The sequence below is a fragment of the Ascaphus truei genome, chromosome 3 (genome assembly GCF_040206685.1).
Source record: "Ascaphus truei isolate aAscTru1 chromosome 3, aAscTru1.hap1, whole genome shotgun sequence".
Classification (NCBI taxonomy): Eukaryota; Metazoa; Chordata; class Amphibia; order Anura; family Ascaphidae; genus Ascaphus; species Ascaphus truei.
The window spans coordinates 235,090,690-235,112,388 of NC_134485.1; the positions used below are offsets into that span (position 1 = coordinate 235,090,690).

Consider the following 21,699-nt stretch of genomic DNA (forward strand, 5'->3'; position numbering starts at 1 on the left):
ATTTTTGAAATATTCTGCTTCATTCAGGAGAGATATATATACGTGTTTGAAATATTGAGGCCCGGGTCAAAAAAGGGTGCAAAGTTTGTGCATGCGTTTACTTCCATTCATTTGATTCGGGTTAAAGACGTGCTGAAGCTTAGCATCGATTTCTTGGGTCTGGGCCTAAGTGTCTAGGACAGTGATTTTCAACCAGTGTTCTGCAGAACCCCGGGGTTCTGTGAGCCCCCCTAAGGGGTGCCGCGGCCACCAGGGGGGGGGGGTGGAATGCCCAGCGTTGCGGCGGCACCCCCACATAGCAGTGACCTGGCATCAGCAACAGCAGCCGCCCGGTCACTGGTATCTTCCTCTCCGTGCTTCTGACATCAGCTTCCGGCTGACAGGAGGGAGAGGAAGGATAAGCACGATAACCCAGCTCCCTTAAAGAGACAGTGTGTGTCTGTGCGTGGGAGAGAGAGGGTGTCCGTGTGGGTGAGGGGGAGAGAGTGTGTGTGTTGTCTGTGTGGGGGAGCGGGAGAGCTTGTGTGTGTGTGTATGTGTAGGAGAGGGGGAGAGAGTGTGTGTTTGTCTGTGTGGGGAAGGGGGAGAAAGTGTGTGTGTGTGTGTGTGTGTGTGTGTGTGTGTGTGTGTGTGTGTGTGTGTGTGTGTGTGTGTGTGTGTGTGTGTGTGTGTGTGTGTGTGTAGGGGAAGGCGAGATAGTGTGTGTGTGTGTGTATAAGTGAGAGGGGGAGTGTGTGTGTGCGCGCAAGTGAGAGGGTGTGTGTGTGTGTGTGTGTGTGTGTGTGTGTGTGTGTGTGTGTGTGTGTGTGTAAGTGAGAGGGGGAGAGAGTGGGTGTGAGGGGGAGTGTGTGTGTGCAAGTGAGAGGGTGTGCGTGTGTGTGTGTATATATAGAAGAAGAGAGGTGGAGAGTGAGTGTAAGGGAGAAAGTGTGGGGGAAAGGGAGCATAAGGGGGAGAGTGTGAGGGGTGAGAGGCACGAGAGAAAAAATACATATTTTAGGAAACATAGCATATATGTGAAGCGCAAGCATAGTAGTTAGTATAATAGTTGTACTCCAGCTCTTATTAACAGTGAGTGCTAATGTTATGCAAAAGAGGCATCTCCCAATACAACACAAATCCACAAAGGTACGTTAAAATGAACACGGATTGAACCTGATGTTTGATAGGTCATATAGTTAGGTCACACCTAAAAGGTGGCATACGTGACAGAGAGGGTTGGGAAAGATGCAAATTTGAATGATTTGAATATACTTTGCATATCCAAATTACAATATTTTCCAGGTATCGCAGATATGTTCAGTTTTGTTCACATGTATCTCTCCATATTTTACATGAATTACGTATTTGGGAGGTATATAAGTCACTTGCTTCTTTACAAAAATAGACTCCCGCAAAATCCATATTTCAGGATCTATAGACAAATACAAAATAGCAAATGGCACCACCAATGGAAAATAGATAGATCAGATACTTTAATGCAGGGGTGCGCAAAGTTTTTAACTTGCGCCCCCCCCCCCCCCCCCCGCCTCCTTACCTTCTGCCTCGCGCCCCCTCTCCTCCTCGGCTCCGGCATCAAATGACATCACGGGGTCATGTGACGTAAGTGAAGCTGCAGAGGCCTCACACGGTCCCCCCGGCACTTAATTTAAGCTTACCGCCATATTGTTTGACGGTAACACAAGATACTGCTAGCTAATAAGATAAACTACGGCTCTTGTTTTTGCATATAATTAGCTTTGCGGATATACATTAACCTCAGGGGAAATAAAGCACAGACTTAACAGGTTTCTGTGGCTCTGGCCCTAAGTGAACACGTGTGCTGTACCAAACCTTTCCCTTTCTGCACAATACTGCAGAGAAATTGTTCTGCTTGATGTGCTGGAAACATTTCTTTAAAAACTTGTATTATTATTATTATTATTATTATTAATGGTGCCGTAGTAACTTGTATTACTACTCCTGTATGCTTCCTGAATATGTCACTATAGTTCTTTTTAACCCTTTAAGTGTCCCAAGAGGTAGTCACTACTTCATGGGGTCTAGCACTCTGCGTTCCCATGGAGCACAGGGCGTGATCTGAAGTGAAGGGGTCTATTGAGACCTTTCTCCCTCCACTGTAGAGGTTAATGAGAATACTCACAGGTAGTTTTAGGACTTGCATAGTGGTCATGCTGTGACGTGGCTGCAGGCTTATAACGCTTTGGCCAAAGAGTTTAACTAAATGACCATTACTTATGACGATACAAACATTTAACTACAGTATGTATTTTTTGTCATATTGGATGTAGCATTGGGTATTTTTGTCTTTTGTTGTATAATGATTAATTGCATTTGGTCACGCCCAGTAGCACTCCTTTTGACACAAATATATATACAGTATGATATGATGTGGTGGGTGTTGGGGTTAGAGCTTGCAGGGATTGTGCTTACTACAATAAGCTTAAGAGTTAGGAATTCTGTTAAAAATGGGACTAGGGTGCTAACAATGTGATACAGTTAGACTGTCCATTTGCACATGCACACCGATAATCAGAATAATCTCCAGTTTAAGCACTGTGCAATGCTTTAAAGAATGGAACAGGCTCGAGTACCTGTGTGAGACATTTGGATGATACTTTGACTGTTTTCTGTTTTCAATGTCATTTGTGAGACTAGAATGGTGAGAGAGGCTGCACATGATCCATTCCTCACTAAGGGGCATCCACAAAGCTCTGTTAGTGACTTAACTTCAATAAACATCTCGTTAAGTGCTAACTGGGATCTTCAAAGATCCCTAACGAGGCATTAAGTGCCTTCTTGATGCTAAGATGGCCTGGCGTTAACCCATGTCTATTGCAGTCCGTTACAGTTACCACAGGGCCTAACGCTATGTTAGTTTAGCTCATAGTTATACCTGGCGTTAGATGCTTCCAGCACCTGACGCCGGGTAGCAGAAGTTGTTTTGGCCTTTTCCAGGGCTCTGAAATGGACCAGCAATATAGGAATCCAACGTGAATACCCTGGACTAGGCCATAAAAATTAGCCAAGACCTGTCTATTAACCTTTGGAAGCCATTGTCACCAAGGTAGCCAAGGGCTTAATAGTTAGGTCTTGGCTACATTTTTCGGGCCTGATACAGGGTATTCACGTTGGCTTCCTATATTGCTGACCAATGGGTTAGTATTATTTTTTAGTAAGAAGGCAGACGCCAGATTTATATTGCATTGCAATATATACCTGGTGTCTTCCTTAGAATATGGCTAACGCAGGCCACTGTTACTGGCAGCTAGTGGGAGGGCGTCTGAACACTGCAAATTAGCGACCTAACAGACATTTACTTTTGCCTTGTGGGTCTCCATTAAAGTCAGGGAAGCTTACGTCCGTTAACTAATTACGTAACTTGATGTTAGTGCCCAGACTTAACAGAGCTTTGTGGATCTACCCCTAAATGTCCAGGTTATCCACCTTCTGGAGCAGCATGTACCTTTAACGCCTCTTTCTCTGCTCCCCCTGCTGTTCTACAGTGCAGAATTCATTGAAATTGCTTTATGCTCAGATGCCTGAGAGATGGGTCAGAAATGTAACTTCCTCCTGTCTGATCATCCCATGTCACAAATCATATTACTGTATGTTTCCAAAATGACCACCTCCTGATATATGTAGATTAAAAAGGGCATCTGAATATTTTAATTTTCTACTTTTCTCTGAATAGCATTTAAAAAAAAAAACATTTTGAGGTGTTTTTAAGTCTCCCTCCTGTTTTTAACCTTTCTTTAAGGTTAAAAAAAAACTGGTCTGTACATACGCAGAAATATTTAACTTGTCAATGTCTGGTATGAAAAGCATTTTAAGGTTGAAAAAGATGAACTGAAGTTGTGTGTAATACAAGATTGAGATAACAGATCATGTAATAACAATGCTTAATTCCACGTATATATAAAAGATATTAAGCGAAGGCGGAATGCAGAGGAGAATAAGGAACATTGCAGACACATTTTGTTCACGTTTCTGTTTTTTTGTTCCCAGGTATCTTGATAATGATGTCAATGTGCCAGAAAGTACACGTGTATGAATACATCCCTTCCTTCAGACAAACCGACCTTTGTCACTATCACGAACAATACTACGATGCCGCGTGTACCCTGGGAGCCTACCACCCGCTGCTGTACGAGAAAATGCTTGTGCAAAGGATAAATCGAGGGACGGAAGACAATCTTCTCCGGAAAGGGAAAGTCACCTTGCCCGGATTCAGCTCCATACAGTGCCCCATTAATAACCGCGTTACATAAAGGCACAGGTTCCCTTCCTTTGGAAATCACGTGCAATAAGTTCCTACTGTTGTTCTGTCAACAAAAAAATACTTGAAGAAATAATTAAGACCATTTAAGTTTTTGGTCTTGAAACGCTAATTGATTAGTGGATATGGAAGTGTCTTTCTAAGCCATTGACTATTACTGCTTTGCAACCAAGTAAGACGAGCTTAGCTTATGGGTGGTGGAAGTGGAAGTCGCAATGTACTAAATTAGGCAGAAATCAATCTTATAATGTGGATTCGAAAGAGTTGTTTTGATCAATCTATAACGTGCCATATTGTTACCATGTTATTAGGAACCTGTCAGTACTCATTTGTACTTATAAATACACAACACATATTACAGAAAGTGTGATCACAATGTTATATACCTGAAATATAAAATGGCAACCTTTTTAGTAGTTACTTGTAGATATATTTTATGTAACTTAAAGGGATCAGCTGTAGGATACACTAAGAGACATATACATATGGTATATGATAAAGGGAGTGGACTATATATAAGGTAATCATGGTACTTGAAATACATTTCCACTGAATTCTAGCAAGTAAAAGTTAAAAAAAAATAAACGTGTTAACAATCATTCTCCTCATCTCCTATATCATCTATGGTTCAAAACGACAAATATAATGACAGTGTCTATTTGCATGAGATGTGTTACATTAATGAAAGTGTTTCTACTTTTCTAAATCTTTTTTTTGCAAGATACATGGAACTAATAGACTGGAATAAATGTAAAGCAGGATTCATTAACACTACAGTATAGAGTCCTAAAGAAGATTCATGTAAAATTGAAATTGGATTAAATAGATTTTTTTCCCCAAAGGGCCTAAAGATTTTGAGAAAAACAACCGTGCAAAACATGTGCAAGTCAGATGCAAAAAGGGCACCAAATGTAACCATGAAAAAAAATCACATTGATTTTAAATTGATCAAGTTACAAAAAATGTCAAAAAACAAAATGTGATCTGCTACCAATGGATGTGTTTCTTTGATAAATCTGGTGTTTTTTTCTTTTTCTAGTATACCAGCATAGCACCAATTCTATTTTTTTGCAGTTAGACTAATGAATTATCTCCAATTCCCAAGTAGATAGGGAGTTCATTGCAGGTACTGTAAATTGGGGTTTGTTAGGAGCTGTGAGACATGTTTTACTAATAAATTCATCACAGTCTGCAACTAAAACTTTTACAGGGTTCAGTAACATTAAAATCAACATAGAGTGAAATAAGTCCAAATATCTGTGTATTTTCCATTCTATCATCTATATGTGTCCTATGGTAGGTTATAGTTTGTCAGCTGAAAAAAAAATTGCAAAAAGCAACTAAATACTGTATAATACATTATTTAGGGTTCTGCTAGTGATTGTGTATTTTATTTACTAGGCCTGTTCTTTGATATATTGTGATACCTCACAAGAATTCTGAATGCTAAGAGTTTGGGGTACTGCGATGTGCTATACATCTCCACAAACATTAAAGAGATGGAAAGCAGCAGGGCCGCCTATGAGACCACCTGATATAAGGGGCCAGTGAGTGAGATCTATTATTTGTGTGACATCGTAAGGTGCCATGTGGTACTTTCCTGGTGTCTGAGATAAAGCTGCCAATAATAGGTAGTCCAAGTACAGAAGGCTACAAGTGTCCTACATATCCTTAGTCCCACTGCCAAACAAGGAATTCTCCTACCTGGACTATGCGCCCACACAATACAAACTAACGGTTGTCTATTTACTATGATTCACAAGGCCACACGTGTTATTCCCATACATCTAACAGTGGTTAGTAGGTAGCACTTTGTCGGCATGTTAAAAGATTTGTTACAAAAATCTCTATTTTATTCACTCAGCCTTAGTTGCAGTATCACTAATCATACATTTTACCTGCTCTTTTTGTATTCCTAATGTTTTCAATTAGACGCCAGACTAATTTTTTTACTAGCTTTGAGGGTTTTTGGTAAAAATGGTTTTTGTAACTGACTGGCTTTAGTGTCAGACAACATGTTAACGTTTTCCGAGACTGCCATTTTTGAACAGTGTTTGTACACATTTTAACACTTTTCTATTTTGGTTTTGTACATTTTTATGTATGCACAATGTATAGATTATTTTGTGTAAATAAAACATTTGGTTTTATTTGTTCTGAGTGTGCTGGTCATTTTTTTTTAAAGAATGGAATTATTATTTTCATATATCTGATGACCTGTCAATGTCTAAAAATTAGATTCAGTGCTTGAAAGGTGGTTATTTCACTTAATAAAACTATAGTCTGCACTGGAGAAATGATGTGAAAGTGACAAGCTATACAATGGGCATAGTAGTTATTCGCGTCAACATACTCAACATGCAGGTAAGTTCAGGTTGATTGATTGCAGCCTGTGGCATTAAGACTTTGACTTTAAGGTCAATTAGGCAGTGAAAGGTGAAAGACAGGAATCATATCTCAGGTCTGCAACCCTGCCTTTAACCATTCTCTTAGCATGCAATGCTTCCACTGCAGCAAAGGATTCTGGGTAATTACATGCAAATGAGCACACAGTGTCACCTTTTGCTTGTCCATTTTAACATAAACCACTTTATGTCATGCCTATTACACAGAATAGCTGTTACGACCTTTTGGGTCTCATCAGTGTGAGTTTGGTTACTGGCTTTGCAATGTGAAACTGGCAGTGGCTACAATCAGACATAAAATAAGTTACGGTGAGTAAATGTACAAAGCTTGACAACTTTAGGGGAATTTGGTGATTATGAAGCAATTTAACACAAGTATATCATATTTCTTGTAACTGGAAAAGGACATATTGAAGTAATGGAAGACATACACAGAATGACCACAAGAGGGCACCCCAAAGTCAGATTTGAGAGTTGCTTGTGTGAAATAGGTAAAATCAGCATTTTTATTATAATATAACTTAATTACAATTTGTGATACTTATTTATGATCTTCGCCATTAGCTACAAAAACTTTAGCACATTACAAATAATTTCCATACACGGACCTATGGCATTTGCCGTCATGTGATCGCATCATGTGGAGGGGGCAACACTTCTGTTCCGATTGGGACGACTTCTCCAGTAGAGCTGTCTGACATATCTGTCCCTATAAAACAAGTATTTCCCCATGAAATACTTAGTATGTTAATAGGTCCCCTGGAATGCCAGGACCCATGATGTGCTAGGTACGTTATAAGGGCACTGAAAGAGTTGAAATACAGACAAACTTGAACCAGGATGAGCAGGAATCAAGGCACCTGAATCATCAACATCCACAAATATACATGCATAGCAATGTGTGAAAAAAGACAGGAGGAATATGCGATTCCTATCATATGACACTACAGACAACCTGGGCAATCAACAATATTGACTTTCTCGAGCTCCACTTCGGAGGACCAGGTATAAGTATGACTATCGGAAATACATGTATAACACACACAGGCTGCAGTAAAGACAAAGCACACGCCAATAATCGGAGAAACCGTTATGGCTACGCTCACGGCTAGAGTAATAAAGCTTCAAAACGATGCCGGAATCTGTTTAAACCAGTTGATGGAGCAAATGGTAGGCCGAGGCATGGATATCAAATCGGGAGGTTCACTGATCAATTAATAAATTCATCAATCAATAAATATATTTTGATTCATACGAAATACCTCTATTCCCTTGTTATACCTCCACATACCAACCCCACTTGAGAGAGTCAGTTCACACACAGGTTATTGGCCTTCCCTGTTCCTCTTCCCCTAGGGTAGAGTGAGTGTGTACCTATACCCTGACCTTGCTAGAGGGTCAGGTAAGAGCAAGGACTGCTGTTGGGGACCTTGACCCGTAGTGTAGGTCCAGGGACCATCCTTCAGCTGTATACAAAACCAGAGACTGCATTGGGCAGAATCCTGCATGACTGTGTGGCTGAACAGAATAAAACTGTTCCAGTTATTCATACCTCCTGCCTGGTGTGTAATCTTTCCGGGGAAGGAGAGGGGATTGTGTTCTACCGTAGGGGATCACCTCCATACATCTGGAGCCTGTGGCAGATGGAGGCACTGTGCCACTAGAGACCAATGTTGGGTATGCACCCCAGAAGCCTGTCCTGGGTTCCCACAAACATCGGCGGACAACTCAACAATTCTGTGAGCCTACAGTTAGCATGGTAACAGGGAATTCTCCCAGAGACCGGACGAAACACTGTTACACATATATATCCAAAAGATTGCATATCTTAACCCAGCATATATATATGTATATATATATACACAGTTATGTGAAAAAAAAGCTGTGTGTGCTGTGCACGCGCATAGTAAGTGAAACTTCTTTGACTTTTGTCACAGAAATTGTATTTGTGTTGGTGATGTTTTAATTAAAAATCAAAATACAATTTCAGTGACAAAACGCAAATAAATTTGACTTAGAATGCGCGTGCTCGGCACACATCCCCTGTATTAGCTATTTGCACTAAGTGTGAATTCCTTGTGTGTATGTGTGTCAGTGTGTGTGTATGTGTGTCAGTCAGTGTGTGTATATGTGTGTCAGTCAGTGTGTGTGTATGTGTATGTCAGTCAGTGTGTGTGTGTGTGTGTGTGTGTGTGTGTGTGTCAGTCAGTCAGTGTGTGTGTGTGTATGTGTGTCAGTCAGTCAGTGTGTATGTGTATCTGTGTCAGCCAGTGTGTATGTGTAAGTCAGTGTGTGTGTGTGTGTGTGTGTATGTGTGTGTGTCAGTCAGTGTGTCTGTGTATTTGTGTCAGTCAGTGTGTATGTGTAAGTCAGTGTGTGTGTCAGTCAGTGTGTGGGGAGGTGTGGGTGGGTGGGTCAGTCAGTGTGCAGGGAGGTGTGGGTGGGTCAGTCAGTGTGCGGGGAGGTGTGGGTGGGTCAGTCAGTGTGCGGGGAGGTGTGGGTGGGTCAGTCAGTGTGTGGGTGTGCGGGGAGGTGTGGGTGTGCGGGGAGGTGTGGGTGTGCGGGGAGGTGTGGGTGTGCGGGGAGGTGTGGGTGTGCAAGGAGGTGTGGGTGTGTGGGTCAGTCAGTGTGTAGGGAGGTGTGGGTGGGTCAGTCAGTGTGTGGGGAGGTGTGGGTGGGTCAGTCAGTGTGTGGGGAGGTGTGGGTGGGTCAGTCAGTGTGGGGAGGTGTGGGTGGGTCAGTCAGTGTGGGGAGGTGTGGGTGGGTCAGTCAGTGTGTGGGGAGGTGTGGGGAGGTGTGGGTGGGTGGGTCAGTCAGTGTGTGGGGAGGGGTGGGTGGGTGGGTCAGTCAGTGTGTGGGGAGGTGTGGGTGGGTGGGTCAGTCAGTGTGTGGGGATGTGTGGGTGGGTGGGTCAGTCAGTGTGTGGGCAGGTGTGGGTGGGTGGGTCAGTCAGTGTGTGGGGAGGTGTGGGTGGGTGGGTCAGTCAGTGTGTGGGGAGGTGTGGGTGGGTGGGTCAGTCAGTGTGTGGGGAGGTGTGGGTGGGTGGGTCAGTCAGTGTGTGGGGAGGTGTGGGTGGGTCAGTCAGTGTGTGGGGAGGTGTTTGGGTCAGTCAGTGTGTGGGGAGGTGTGGGTGGGTGGGTCAGTCAATGTGTGGGGAGGTGTGGGTGGGTGGGTCAGTCAGTGTGTGGGGAGGTGTGGGTGGGTGGGTCAGTCAGTGTGTGGGGAGGTGTGGGTGGGTGGGTCAGTCAGTGTGTGGGGAGGTGTGGGTGGGTGGGTGGGTCAGTCAGTGTGTGTGTGTGTGGGGGGGCAGTCAGTGTGTGTGTGTGTACTGCTGCAGCCAGGGGCGGGGTGTAAAATTGCGCACCACTTCTCCCCCTCCCCTTCTGCGCCCCCCCCCCCTTCACAAATCCTGCGCACCCCCCCCCCGCCACAAATTCTGCGCACACCCTCCCCCCGCCCCCCCGCGGGGTACATGCGCGCCGCCCGGGTCACCCTTTCTTCCAGGAGCTGGTGCCGAGCCCCTGTGCCATGCGTGTGTTGCGCCGTATGTCACCGCTTCCTGCGAGCGCAGGGGGCCCACGAACGCGTGTGGGGGGAACGACGCCGCTGCCAGCCGCTTCTGCGCATGTGTGGTGTCCGTCAGCGGCGCCATCACAACTGCGCATGCGCGGCATGGCAGCGGCCGTTAGGAGTGGCGGCTATCGCCGCCGCATATGTCACGGTGTGTGGGGGAGTGTGGGGCTCGGGGGGGGGGGTGTGGGGCTCAGGGGGGGGCTGGGGGGGTGCAGCGGCGATTATGAATCCCTAAGGGATGTTATGAATCCCTATAAGTAGTGGATTTTATACAACCATATTTCCGTATATCCGGCGTCTGTTTAAGTCCTGCCCGGCATACTACTCCAAACTGGCTGATGTCATCAGTTAGCGCATCGCCAACCAGCCCGACGATCGTTTCGCGCCGTTACCTGGCGCTTCTTCAAGGGGGAGGAGTGCACATGCACTCCCATCCAGTTAGTTAAAGTATGGTAATAACTAGAGGAACCGTATTGACCTTAGGGGCGGTCCATATAGTGAGTTTACATTCCTACACCACCATATAACTAGAATTGAATCAATACTGCAGGGAATCACTATAGTGCATCACTTGGGTTCATATAGATTCCGCTACTTATAGGGATTCATAACATGTAGCTCTACTCACATTAAGCGACACCAACCATAGAATGGATACCATATAGCGCTATTTGAGCAATAAGGGTACTAACCCCCTATATGGCTGTAACTACTTACTAGATACAAATTCAGCCTGTTCACACGCTAGTAAATATATGATACATGACAGCTGTTTTTTGGTTGGTTCTGTTACTATTAGCTGCAGTTAAGAAACACTATACTGTGTGATCTGCAACTTATTGTTACACTAGAGCAAACAGCGTCTGGACAAAGATACTGTTTATATGATGTTCCCCTTTGTGTGTATATACCCTATTTAACCCATAGGGAGTACTTGTGTGTACATTACAGTTTACATAACGACATGAATTTTACCTTGGGTTGTCACCAATAATAGTTCCTGCGTTGGTCTGTTCCTGCTCACATGTCCTGTGAACAAGCATATACTTACCTTATCCATACAACTCTGTAGGTATCATACAATATATATCTGATATCAGTGAGACTTGATTGTAATATACTAGAAGGTTTTTTAATACTACATTATGCGTTCACTACAACAAGGATACATACATGTATATATTATATGAATGTTCCACAAATAAGGCATACTACAGTGTTTTTAAATGATTTTATTGGTATATAAATATTTTTTTCACTTAGAAGAGTTATAAAGCACGTAATAACATTTTATTATTTTTGAGTTTCTATCCCCCCTGGTTGCTGCATCATATGTATGCTGGGACTAATTAGTTCCCTCAAATACTGTTTTCTGCCATTTTGGCTGTGTGCAAATTAGTGGGAATCTTTTTTGTGACTGTTCTTAGTCATTTGATAAACATATATGGTACTCCTTATGCACCGCCATCCTATTATACCATTGAATATTAAGGTAGAGCTGTGATAACATTTCCCTTATTCGACTTAATAACTGCAAGGTTCCCAGGTCCTGTGGCTGCAAAACAAGCCCAAATCATCACGCCTCCACCACCGTGCTTGACAGTTGGTATGAGGTGTTTGTGCTGATATGCTGTGTTTTGTTTTCACCAAACGTGGCGCTGTGCATTATGGCCAAACATCTCCACTTTGATCTCGTCTGTCCAAGGACATTGTTCCAGAAGTCTTGTGGTCTGTTCAGATGCAACTTTGCAAACCTAAGCCGTGCTGGCATGTTCTTTTTAGAGAGAAAAGGCTTTCTCCTGGCAACCCTTCCAAACAAACCATACTTGTTCAGTCTTTTTCTAATTGTATTGTCATGAACTTTAACATTTAACATGCTAACTGAGGCCTGTAGAGTCTGAGATGTAACTCTTGCGGTTTTTGCAATTTCTCTGAGCATTGCACGGTCTGACCTTGGGGTGAATTTGCTGGGACGTCCACTCCTGGGAAGATTGGCAACTGTCTTGAATGTTTTCCACTTTTGAATAATCTTTCTCACTGTAGAATTATGGACTTTAAATTGTTTGGAAATGGCCTTATAACCCTTCCCAGATTGATGGGCAGCAACAATTGCTTCTCTAAGATCATTGCTGATGTCTTTCCTCCTTGGCATTGTGTTAATACATACCTGAATGCTCCAGACCAGCAAACTTCTAAAACTTTGGCTTTTATAGAGGTGGTCACACTTGCTGATGATCAATTAATCAAGGGCATTTGATTAGCAGCACCTGTCTGCTATTTAGCATCTTGATTCCTATGGAAGCAGTAAGGGTGTACTTAGTTTTTCACACATAGCTTCTCAATTTTGGCTTTATTTTTGTTCAATAAATCATGACACGGTGTACTATGTCATGTGTTGTTGTTCATCTGAGGTTTTATTTACCTAATTTTAAGACCTGCTAAGGAACAGATTATTGTTATTATGTCATGATATGTAAAACCATAGAATTCAAAGAGGGTGTACTTTCTTTTTCACACAACTGTATATAATAGTCTCATTAGGCAGAATAAACAGAAATACCTGGTCCTAGCATAGAAGTATAGCACATACACACTTCTTGGGTAGGACGTCCCAGTGTTGGTATGAATATATAATATAGCGTGTACTGTCATGTGTGACAGTGTTGATAAGTAGATTTGTCAGATAGGCTGTGCAGTAATGCCAAATTCCAATGTGAGCGTGATGCACACACTTATTGTTTGTTTTAGTTAATACAGTACTATAAACACCAGGCAGATGTTATTGATCTTCAACTGTGTATTGTTGCTCTTGCAATGATTCAAGGTGTGTGTTCATTACATCTCAAAGCACATTTCATGCTGCATTTGTGGTCTACACAGTGGACTTTTAGAACTATGCGTTATTACACACTCTCTCTTATACTACTGCAGAATAGATAAGTAAATTCTGTCTGAAGCTAGTGGGTTCCTTGTTTGGCTCACATCTTAGTTAGCTTTTTGGGGATATTGCGTACTTTCACATTCAGGAGTATCAGAATGTTGACATACTCGGTGGATTGAATACTTACTGTATGTCCCGTCCCAGCATGAGAATGTAACTACACTCCTCGTTGTTTGTACTGAGTGGTGCTGTAAATGCTGCTGGTGTAGTTAGTTTCCCTAACAGGAAAAGGATTTAATTTTATTATTTTGTGTTTTGCCTTAAAGTGGAAGTAGCTCCAATGTTTTGGTTGCTGTTCGGAGGCAAATAAACCACCATAGTTAAGCTTTATACAGTATCTATGCGTCTGTCTGACCTCGCCTACAGGCTGCTCCGTCACACTCTCACACACTCTGTTACACACACACACACACACACACACACACACACACACACACACACACACACACACACACACACACACACACACACACACACACACACACACACACACACAGTCTCTCACATACAAACTCACTCTGTCTTTCACACACACACACACACAGTCTCTCACATACAAACTCACTCTGTCTTTCACACACACACACACACAGTCTCTCACATACAAACTCACTCTGTCTTTCACACACACACACACAAACACACACACACACACACACACACACACACACACACACACACACACACACACACACACACACACACACACTGTCACACACACACACACACACACACACACACACACACACACACACACACACACACACACACACACACACACACACACACACACACACACACACACACACACACACACACACACACACACCACACACTGTCTCTCTAACACACACACTCACACACACACACACTGTCTCTTTTTCACACACAGTCTCTCACACACACTGTGGGCCTCATGCTTCAACCACCCTCGCTACCCATAATAAAAACAATACACACAACAGCCCCACTACCCACCTACTAGGCCCCCAATAAACCATTACAATGTCTAATACACCACCCACCCCCTGTGCCCGCAACAACCCCTATAACCCCATAACATACATCAAATATCATTTTTTTTTAAATGCACAGGAACTATACACACACACTACGTCTCATACACACACACACACACACAAACTGTGTCTCACTCTCTCTCTTTTTTTTTAAATGCACAGGAACTATACTATTTGCCGGCGGTGGCCATCGTGTGGACCCCGTGGGGGTCCGGGGGTCCTCGCTTGCCTGCAGTACCAATCCTGTGTCTAAAAAAATATGTAAAAAATACATAAATACTTTAAAATAAATACACCCCTCCCCCACACGCCCCCTAACACATACACTACGGTAATGCGCAAAATTACTATTATCCACATATGGATAATAGTGCATTTGCCCATTTAAAATACAATAAGCAGCATAAATAAAGTAAATAAATAACAATACACAGAAAGGCCCCACTACCCACCTCCTTGGCCCCACAATAAACAATACCATATTTAATAAACAATACACAACCCACCCACCCCTTGTGCCCCCCCATAAAAACATGATTCATTATTTTACATACAGGATTAATACCCCTAGCCGGCATGGGTCCCCAGTGGTCCCGACGGGTGTCCGCAGGCCCCACAGTGCAAGGGTGTCTGGGGGCCTCTGGATGGTCCCCACTAGGCTTCATGGGCCTTCAGGTTTACTCCGCGGGTCATCGTGGGCCCCAATGGGGTCCACGGCTGGTCCCGCGGGTGTCTGTGGGTCCCCGGATTATCCCCACAGATGTCTGGGGCCCTCGTGTGGTTACCATGGGGTCTGTGGCCCTCGAGTGGTCCCTGCGGGTCTGCGGGGCCCCCACAGCTGTGGGGCCCCCATTTCTTCTCTGCAGGTGTCACCTGTGGGTCTGCAGGTGGTACCCGTGGGCGTTCAGGGGTCCTTGGGTGGTAACCGTGGGCGTCTGGGGGTCCTCAGGCAGTCTCCATGGGTCCCCAATCCTGTATGTAAAAATAAACATGTCGTACATTTAAATCAATACACCCCCCACCCTCCCACCAAATGCACGCAGTACAGTAATGGACAAAATAATTATTATCCAGATATGGATAATAGATTATTTGCCATTATTAAACATATTAACCAGCATAAATAAAGTAATTAAACCCGTTCTAATTACCACTGGCAATATGATGGGCGTCCTCCTCAGGAGACTGCAAGGTCCCTGTCCACTGTTGCCAGAAAAATAGATTGCAAATACATTCTAATGTCCCCATACCCTTAATCACTTAGCGATTAATAATTAAGGGGTTAACCCACCCTGCCTTGGTACCCACCCAGGAGGCCTAACCAACCATCCCAGGCAACTACCCCCACCCTTCACCCATTCATTTGTACAGTGGGTTTATCATGCATATATATTTGTACAGTGGTTTCATCATGCCCATATTATATATATATATATATATATATATATATATATATATATATATATATATATACATATATATATACACACACACACATATATATATATATATATATATATATATATATATATATATATATATATATATATATACAAATACAACTGTATGCTCATCTGCATGTCTTAGGCAGGTCTGCAACCCCGCCTTTCCCCATTATCACCCAGCATACAGCACTTCCACTGCAGCAAGAGATTCTGGGAAATGACATGCAAATGAGCACACATTGTCACTTTTTGCCTCAAAAACCATTTTTAACATGGTTCCCTATAGGCTTAAGCTTGCTGCATGGTCACAGCTTTGAGCACAGCCAGGGTTAAGGTGCATACCCAGAAAACCACCCACAGACAGCTGTTTCGACCTTAATGGGTCTCATCAGTGTGGGGGTGATTCTAACTGGGTATGCAAAGAGGCTATAGGATAGGCTATACCATAATACTGGGTTAAGTTATGGTGAGTAAAAAAAGTGACAAAAACCATCCACAGGAAAGCAAATATGCAAATACAACTGTATGCTCATCTGCATGTCTTAGGTAGGTCTGCAACCCCGCCTTTCCCCATTATCACCCAGCATACAGCACTTCCACTGCAGCAAGGGATTCTGGGAAATGACATGCGGCGAGCTCCTATTGGCCCAAGCAGCACACGTGTGGTACTAGGTGGCGAGTAGATTTTTTAGTTCGGCGAGTACATTTTTTGGTGATTTGTCGACCACTGTATATATATCGCAAGTTGCGGACATCAGAGCAGGCTGCCCTGATCACGAGATGGATCCCCCTGCTCGTGGATTTAGGACGTTAGTCGCGGACGTCAGAGCAGGCTGCCTGGATCACGAGATTGATTTCCTCTGCTCGTGGATCCAGATGGCTCCTTCCTGGTCCAGGTATTGGTTATTCATGTGTGGTGCCCAGCTGCTTAACATGTGTCTAATGACAGGTTGTTGGTGATTGGTTAAACTTTATCTGTTTGCACTTGGGGTGTGGGTATATAAGTATGGTCACTGTTAGTTTGGTGTTTGCACGGCCCTGAGGAAGGTCTCCCTGTGAGACTGAAACGTTGGCTTTCGTGTTTGCTTCAATACAGTTTATTTTGGATTACTCCTTGCTGGTTGCTGTCTCTTTACTGGTCTTTGGGCTGGTTCATATGTTATGTGGATTCCTATGGGACTAGCAACTGCCTTTTGCCCTACATTAGAGTGCTGACTGCTTGTTTTGTATATATATAGTGCACCCCGGGGGTGCCTTTGGTGGTCCCTGCTAGGCCCCATGACCCTCCAGGTGGTACCTGTGGCCTCAATGTCCATGGTGGTGTCTGGGGGTGTCTGGTTGTCTCCAGGTCGTCCCAACAACCCCTCATCTGGGGGCCCTCGGGTGGTTCCCACGGAGGTCTGGGGGCCCTCGGGTGGTTCCCACAGGGTTCTGGGGGGCATTGGTGGTCCCTATTAACACAGGTGGTCCCTGTGGGTCTCCCACAGCTGTGGGGTCCCCGGTTCTTCCCCACAGGTGTCCCCCGTGGGTCCACAGGTGGTACACGTGGGCATCTGGGGATCCTCGGGTGGTACCCGTTTGTGTCTGTGGGTCCTCAGGTGTTCTACATGGGTACCAATCCTGTATGTAAAAAATAAAACATGGCCTACATTTAAATCAATACACCCCCCCCCCGCCCCCAACCAAAACACATGCACTACAGTAATGGGCAAAATAACTATTATCCAGATATGGATAATAGATTATTTGCCCATTATTAAACACATTAACCATTTAAGTAAATAAACCTTTTCTATTACCCCTGGCAATATGATGGGCATCCTGGTCAATATACTGCAGGTCCCTGTCCTCCGTTGCCAGAAAAATACATAGCAAAAATACATTATAATGTCCCCTAGACCCTTAATCACCTTAGCGGTTATTAATCGTGAAAGTAATTGAGTGGTTAACCCACCCTGCCCTGCTACCCACCCGGGAGGCCTAACCACCCTCCCCAGGCAACTACCCCCACCCTTCACCCATTCATTTGTACTGTGGGTACATCATGCCCATATAATATTGGGCATGATTAACCAATATATAAAGAAATGGTGTGGGAAGCTAACAAGCTGTGGGAAGATCATTGATGAACACTGAGAAGAGTAGGGGCCCCAGAACAGAGCCTTGTGGGACACCACAGGTGATATCCAAGGGTTTGGAGTTAGAGCATGAGATGGACACATGTTGGGATCTACCTGATAGTTAGGACTGAAACCAGTTTAAAGCCTGCTTCCCTATACCAGAGCACGGGAGTTTGTTAAGCAGGATAGCATGATCAACAGTACCTTATGGTGAATTACGTTGGATCAAACGCAATTGTAGTAATATCAGTGTACTTGAGGAACAAGCCAAGGCCACAATAAAGAAATTTAAAGACAAACATTATAAGGATCCAATTCTAAAGGAAGCCTATTATAAGGCTAGGAATCTTGACAGACAAGAATGAGTAACTTACAGTATAAAAATAAAATAGATGTTGGATCCAAACTGTATGGTGGAATTCTTAATGTTCCGTTTATAACGCAATACAATGCCTTAGCACCAATGATTAGAAAGGTGATCATTAAGCATTGGTATCTGGTACTAAAAGATCCTATATTACAAACTCATTTACCCTCTATCCCCAGAATTATTTTCACCAAGGCAGATAATCTAAAGAAAAACGTGGCTCCTAGTTGTTTAAAAAGCATCAAGAACCGAGACTTCCGGTGACGTCGACTGACATGGACGGCTAGCTTGGGAGCTCAGCAGACTCTCCCGCATAATTATTAACTTTAGCACCCTTCCACCTAAAAATCCACCTCAATTTCTACATACCTAAGAAGGGCACGATCGCCAGCATGTCTAGGCAAACGAAGAAGCCGGCAACACAGTCGATCGCGAAGATATTCTCACCGCAGCAGAAAAGCCCTGAAACGCAGCCAGGGATCCAAGATGGCGGAGGCGCACGCGGAGACCACGCTCCACAGAGCAAAGCGGCTCGGCCCAGAGAAGCCTCAGCACAAGAACAGCCGATTACCAGAGCGTTCATGGAGGAGTTGATGGCGCTACAACATACAAAGCTACATGCCTCCCTCCAGGTTGAGATCAAAACGGCCGTCCACGACCTGACCCAACAAATAAATGGCCTAACCGACAAAACAGCAAAGCTGGAGGGCGAAATGGAGAAGTGCCAGCAGCGCCAGTCGGCAGCGGAGAGGGAGATCCTCCTACTCCGAGAAGAAATCGGCCTAATCAGGGAAGCGCAGGAGGACCAGGAGAACAGAGACAGGAGGCAAAACCTCCGCATCCGCAACGTCCCCGAAACGGTTCTCCCTGGCCTCCTCCGCCCCTACCTAGTGGACCTCTTTGGGTCAATATGTGACTCCCTCCAGAATCGCGACCTGGAAATAGACAGAGCCCACAGGACCCTGGGGCCCAGATCAGAGGACCCGAACAGACGGCGGGACGTAATTGTGCGCCTGCACAGTTATACTACTAAAGAAAAAATACTGATGGCAAGCAGAAGGAAAGAGGAACTTACCTTCCAAAACGAACAAATCCAAATCTTCTCTGACTTATCCAAAATAACAGTGCTGAGAAGAAAAGAGATGAAGCCCCTGACGACCTTTCTGCGGGAGAACGAGATTAGGTACCGTTGGGGGTTCCCCTTTAAGCTCACCGCGAGCAACAAAGGTAAATATCTCACCATAAGATTCCCGGAAGACATGTCCCAGTATGTCCGAGCCTTGGGTCTAACACCGCCAGCTGCCTGGATAACGGACCAGCCCCACGCCTCAGCCCAGCACGAGGAGGAGGGAGATGCTAACACCGAGCCAGGACAGAGAGAGGCCCCGACCAACGCGAGGAGGCCCAGACGGTGAGGAGATTGATGCTGCACACGACTCGGCCCCAAACGTTCCAGTGTAACCAAACACCCAGAGGAGGTCAGTCAGCGATGATGCGGGCAGCGGCAACTCACCATGCTGACTCCAGAGGAATGGGCGCCGCTCGTGGAAGAAGACGCCTACGGAAGCCCGTGGGTCACCGGCGGCAGCCCAGCAGTTCTAAAGCGGCTTGAATGTTTGCCGCAGTTTCTCAAGTTTTTCAGTTGGTGTTTGTGTGGAGGCAGCCCGCCCGGCCGGGTTCTCCAGGGCTGGGGGGCCCGGGCGCTGGGGGGGGTGGGGGGAGGGGGGTGGAGGCGAGACCCTCTGAAGCCCAGTCAAGTCGACTAACTGTAAGTACTTTTCCCCCCGAACCCTCTCCCCCCTCTGGGAAGGAACCCTGCCCCCAACGAGAGGGGAGCGGAGGCAGCGGTACGATCCAGGTCCCTGAAAATACACCCCCCCCCTGTCTCGCACCATCCCCCTGCCCCACGCCACCCCTACCTCCCACCTAAACGACTACCATCTAAGAGCAGAGATAACCCCCCCCCCCCCGGAACCATTGAACAAGCAGCCTTGGCTACCATAATAAGAGGCCCACTATCCGAGTTCCCTCGTCCCCCCCCTCCCCACTCCCCCCCCTCCCCGCTCCCCCCCCCCCGCTGCCCCCCCCTCCCCGCTTCCCCCCCCGCTCGCCCCCCCCCGCTCCCCCCCCCCCACACACACCGCCGCTCCCCCCCCCCCACACACCGCCGCTCCCCCCCCCCCACACCGCCGCTCCCCCCCCCATGTACATACCACCACCCTACCCCGTTTCCCCCTGCCCCGCCCTGCCCTGCCCTGCCCTGCCATGCCTTGCCCTGCACCTGCCGGGACTTCCTGACACATCAGACCCGCCCACAATGGACCTTGGTGCCCACTCTTTGGGCCAATCGGACACACGCGAGAAGCTCCCAGAGGGAAGGGTTAAGCAACGCATAGTGAGCCGGAGATAAGCACTTCAGCATAACACTGTGTTGCAAGGTTTCATGAAAGTGTTGGTACTGTATGTTGATACTAAATGAAAATAACTAAGTGATATGTCCCCGATGACCCCCCCCCTCCACCCCCTTCCCCTACTTCTCATCCCTTTTCCTTGCCCCTCCCCCCCTCCCCTTTACCCCCCCCACCCCACCCCTTTACCCCCCCCACCCCACTACGTGTCCCCCTATTCCCTCCCCCCCCCTTTTCCTGACATACATCAAAATCACTATAGCGTAACATGTTAATCACAAGGTTGGAGGAAACGTAGTAATCCAATCCCAAGGTATAAGGAGTAACTAAAAACTCCTATGTTAAACTGTTGCAATGTTCGTTAAAAAATGTTGGTATTGATTGATCGTTCTTTATGAAAACAACAGAGAGATATGCTTCCCTTGCCCACCCGCGCTCCCCCCCTCCCCTAACCTAACCCCAAGGTTTAAAGAGTAACTAAACTTTTATGACACAATGTTACAAGGTTTCTTGAAAGTGTTGGTACTGTATGTTGGCACTAAATGAGAATAACTAAGTGATATGCTCCCCTCGACCACCCACCTCCCCCCCCCGTTCCCCTCCCCTGCCCTCCGCCCCCCTTCCTTGCCCCTCCCCCCTACCCCTCTCCCCCTCCCCAATATGGGACCCCCTACCCCCGTCCCCCCTTTTCTTGCTAATCACTAAAATCGCCATAGCAAAACATACTAATCAAAAGCTAAGAGAAAACGCAGTAACCCAATCCTAAGGTACAAGGAGTAATTAAAAACTCCTATATTATACTGTTACAATGTTCGCTAAAAATGTTGGTATTGAATGATCGTTCTGGGTGAAAACAACTGAGAGATATACTCCCCTTGCCCACCCGCTCCCTCCCCTATTCCCCACTCCCCCCCCCTCCCCTTCCCCCCACTCCCCCCCTCCCCTTCCCCCCACTCCCCCCCCCTCCCCTTCCCCCCACTCCCCCCTCCCCTTCCCCCCATCCCCCCCCCTCCCCTTCCCCCCACTCCCCCCCTCCCCTTCCCCCCACCCCCCCCCACTCCCCTCCTCCCCCTCCCCCCACTCCCCCCCCTCCCCCCAATCCCCCCCTCCCCCTCCCCCCTCCCCCCCTTCCCTTCCTCCCT

General features: G+C 45.8%; 2 protein-coding genes across 6 annotated transcripts in view; one reads left to right on the forward strand and one right to left on the reverse strand.

The window, feature by feature from the left end:
* ST6GAL2 (ST6 beta-galactoside alpha-2,6-sialyltransferase 2) overlaps positions 1 to 6,434 on the forward strand; it is a 115,622-nt gene extending 109,188 nt beyond the window's left edge. For all 4 annotated transcript variants that reach the window (XM_075590357.1, XM_075590356.1, XM_075590355.1 and 1 more), the window contains one exon: positions 4,009 to 6,434. In XM_075590357.1, the coding sequence (XP_075446472.1) occupies positions 4,009 to 4,271 (263 nt within the window). In that variant the 3' untranslated portion in view covers positions 4,272 to 6,434. The remainder of the gene's footprint in view (positions 1 to 4,008) is intronic.
* The window catches only part of LOC142489483 (opsin-3-like), a 150,364-nt gene that overhangs the window by 1,461 nt on the left and 127,204 nt on the right, over positions 1 to 21,699 (reverse strand). The window contains exon 5 of one of the 2 annotated variants that reach the window (XM_075590360.1): positions 11,575 to 12,550. The exons of the other annotated variant lie outside the window; for it this stretch is intronic. Within the exon in view, the coding sequence (XP_075446475.1) occupies positions 12,536 to 12,550 (15 nt within the window). The 3' untranslated portion in view covers positions 11,575 to 12,535. Of the gene's footprint in view, positions 1 to 11,574; positions 12,551 to 21,699 lie in introns of those variants that run through there. 2 annotated transcript variants of the gene reach the window in all.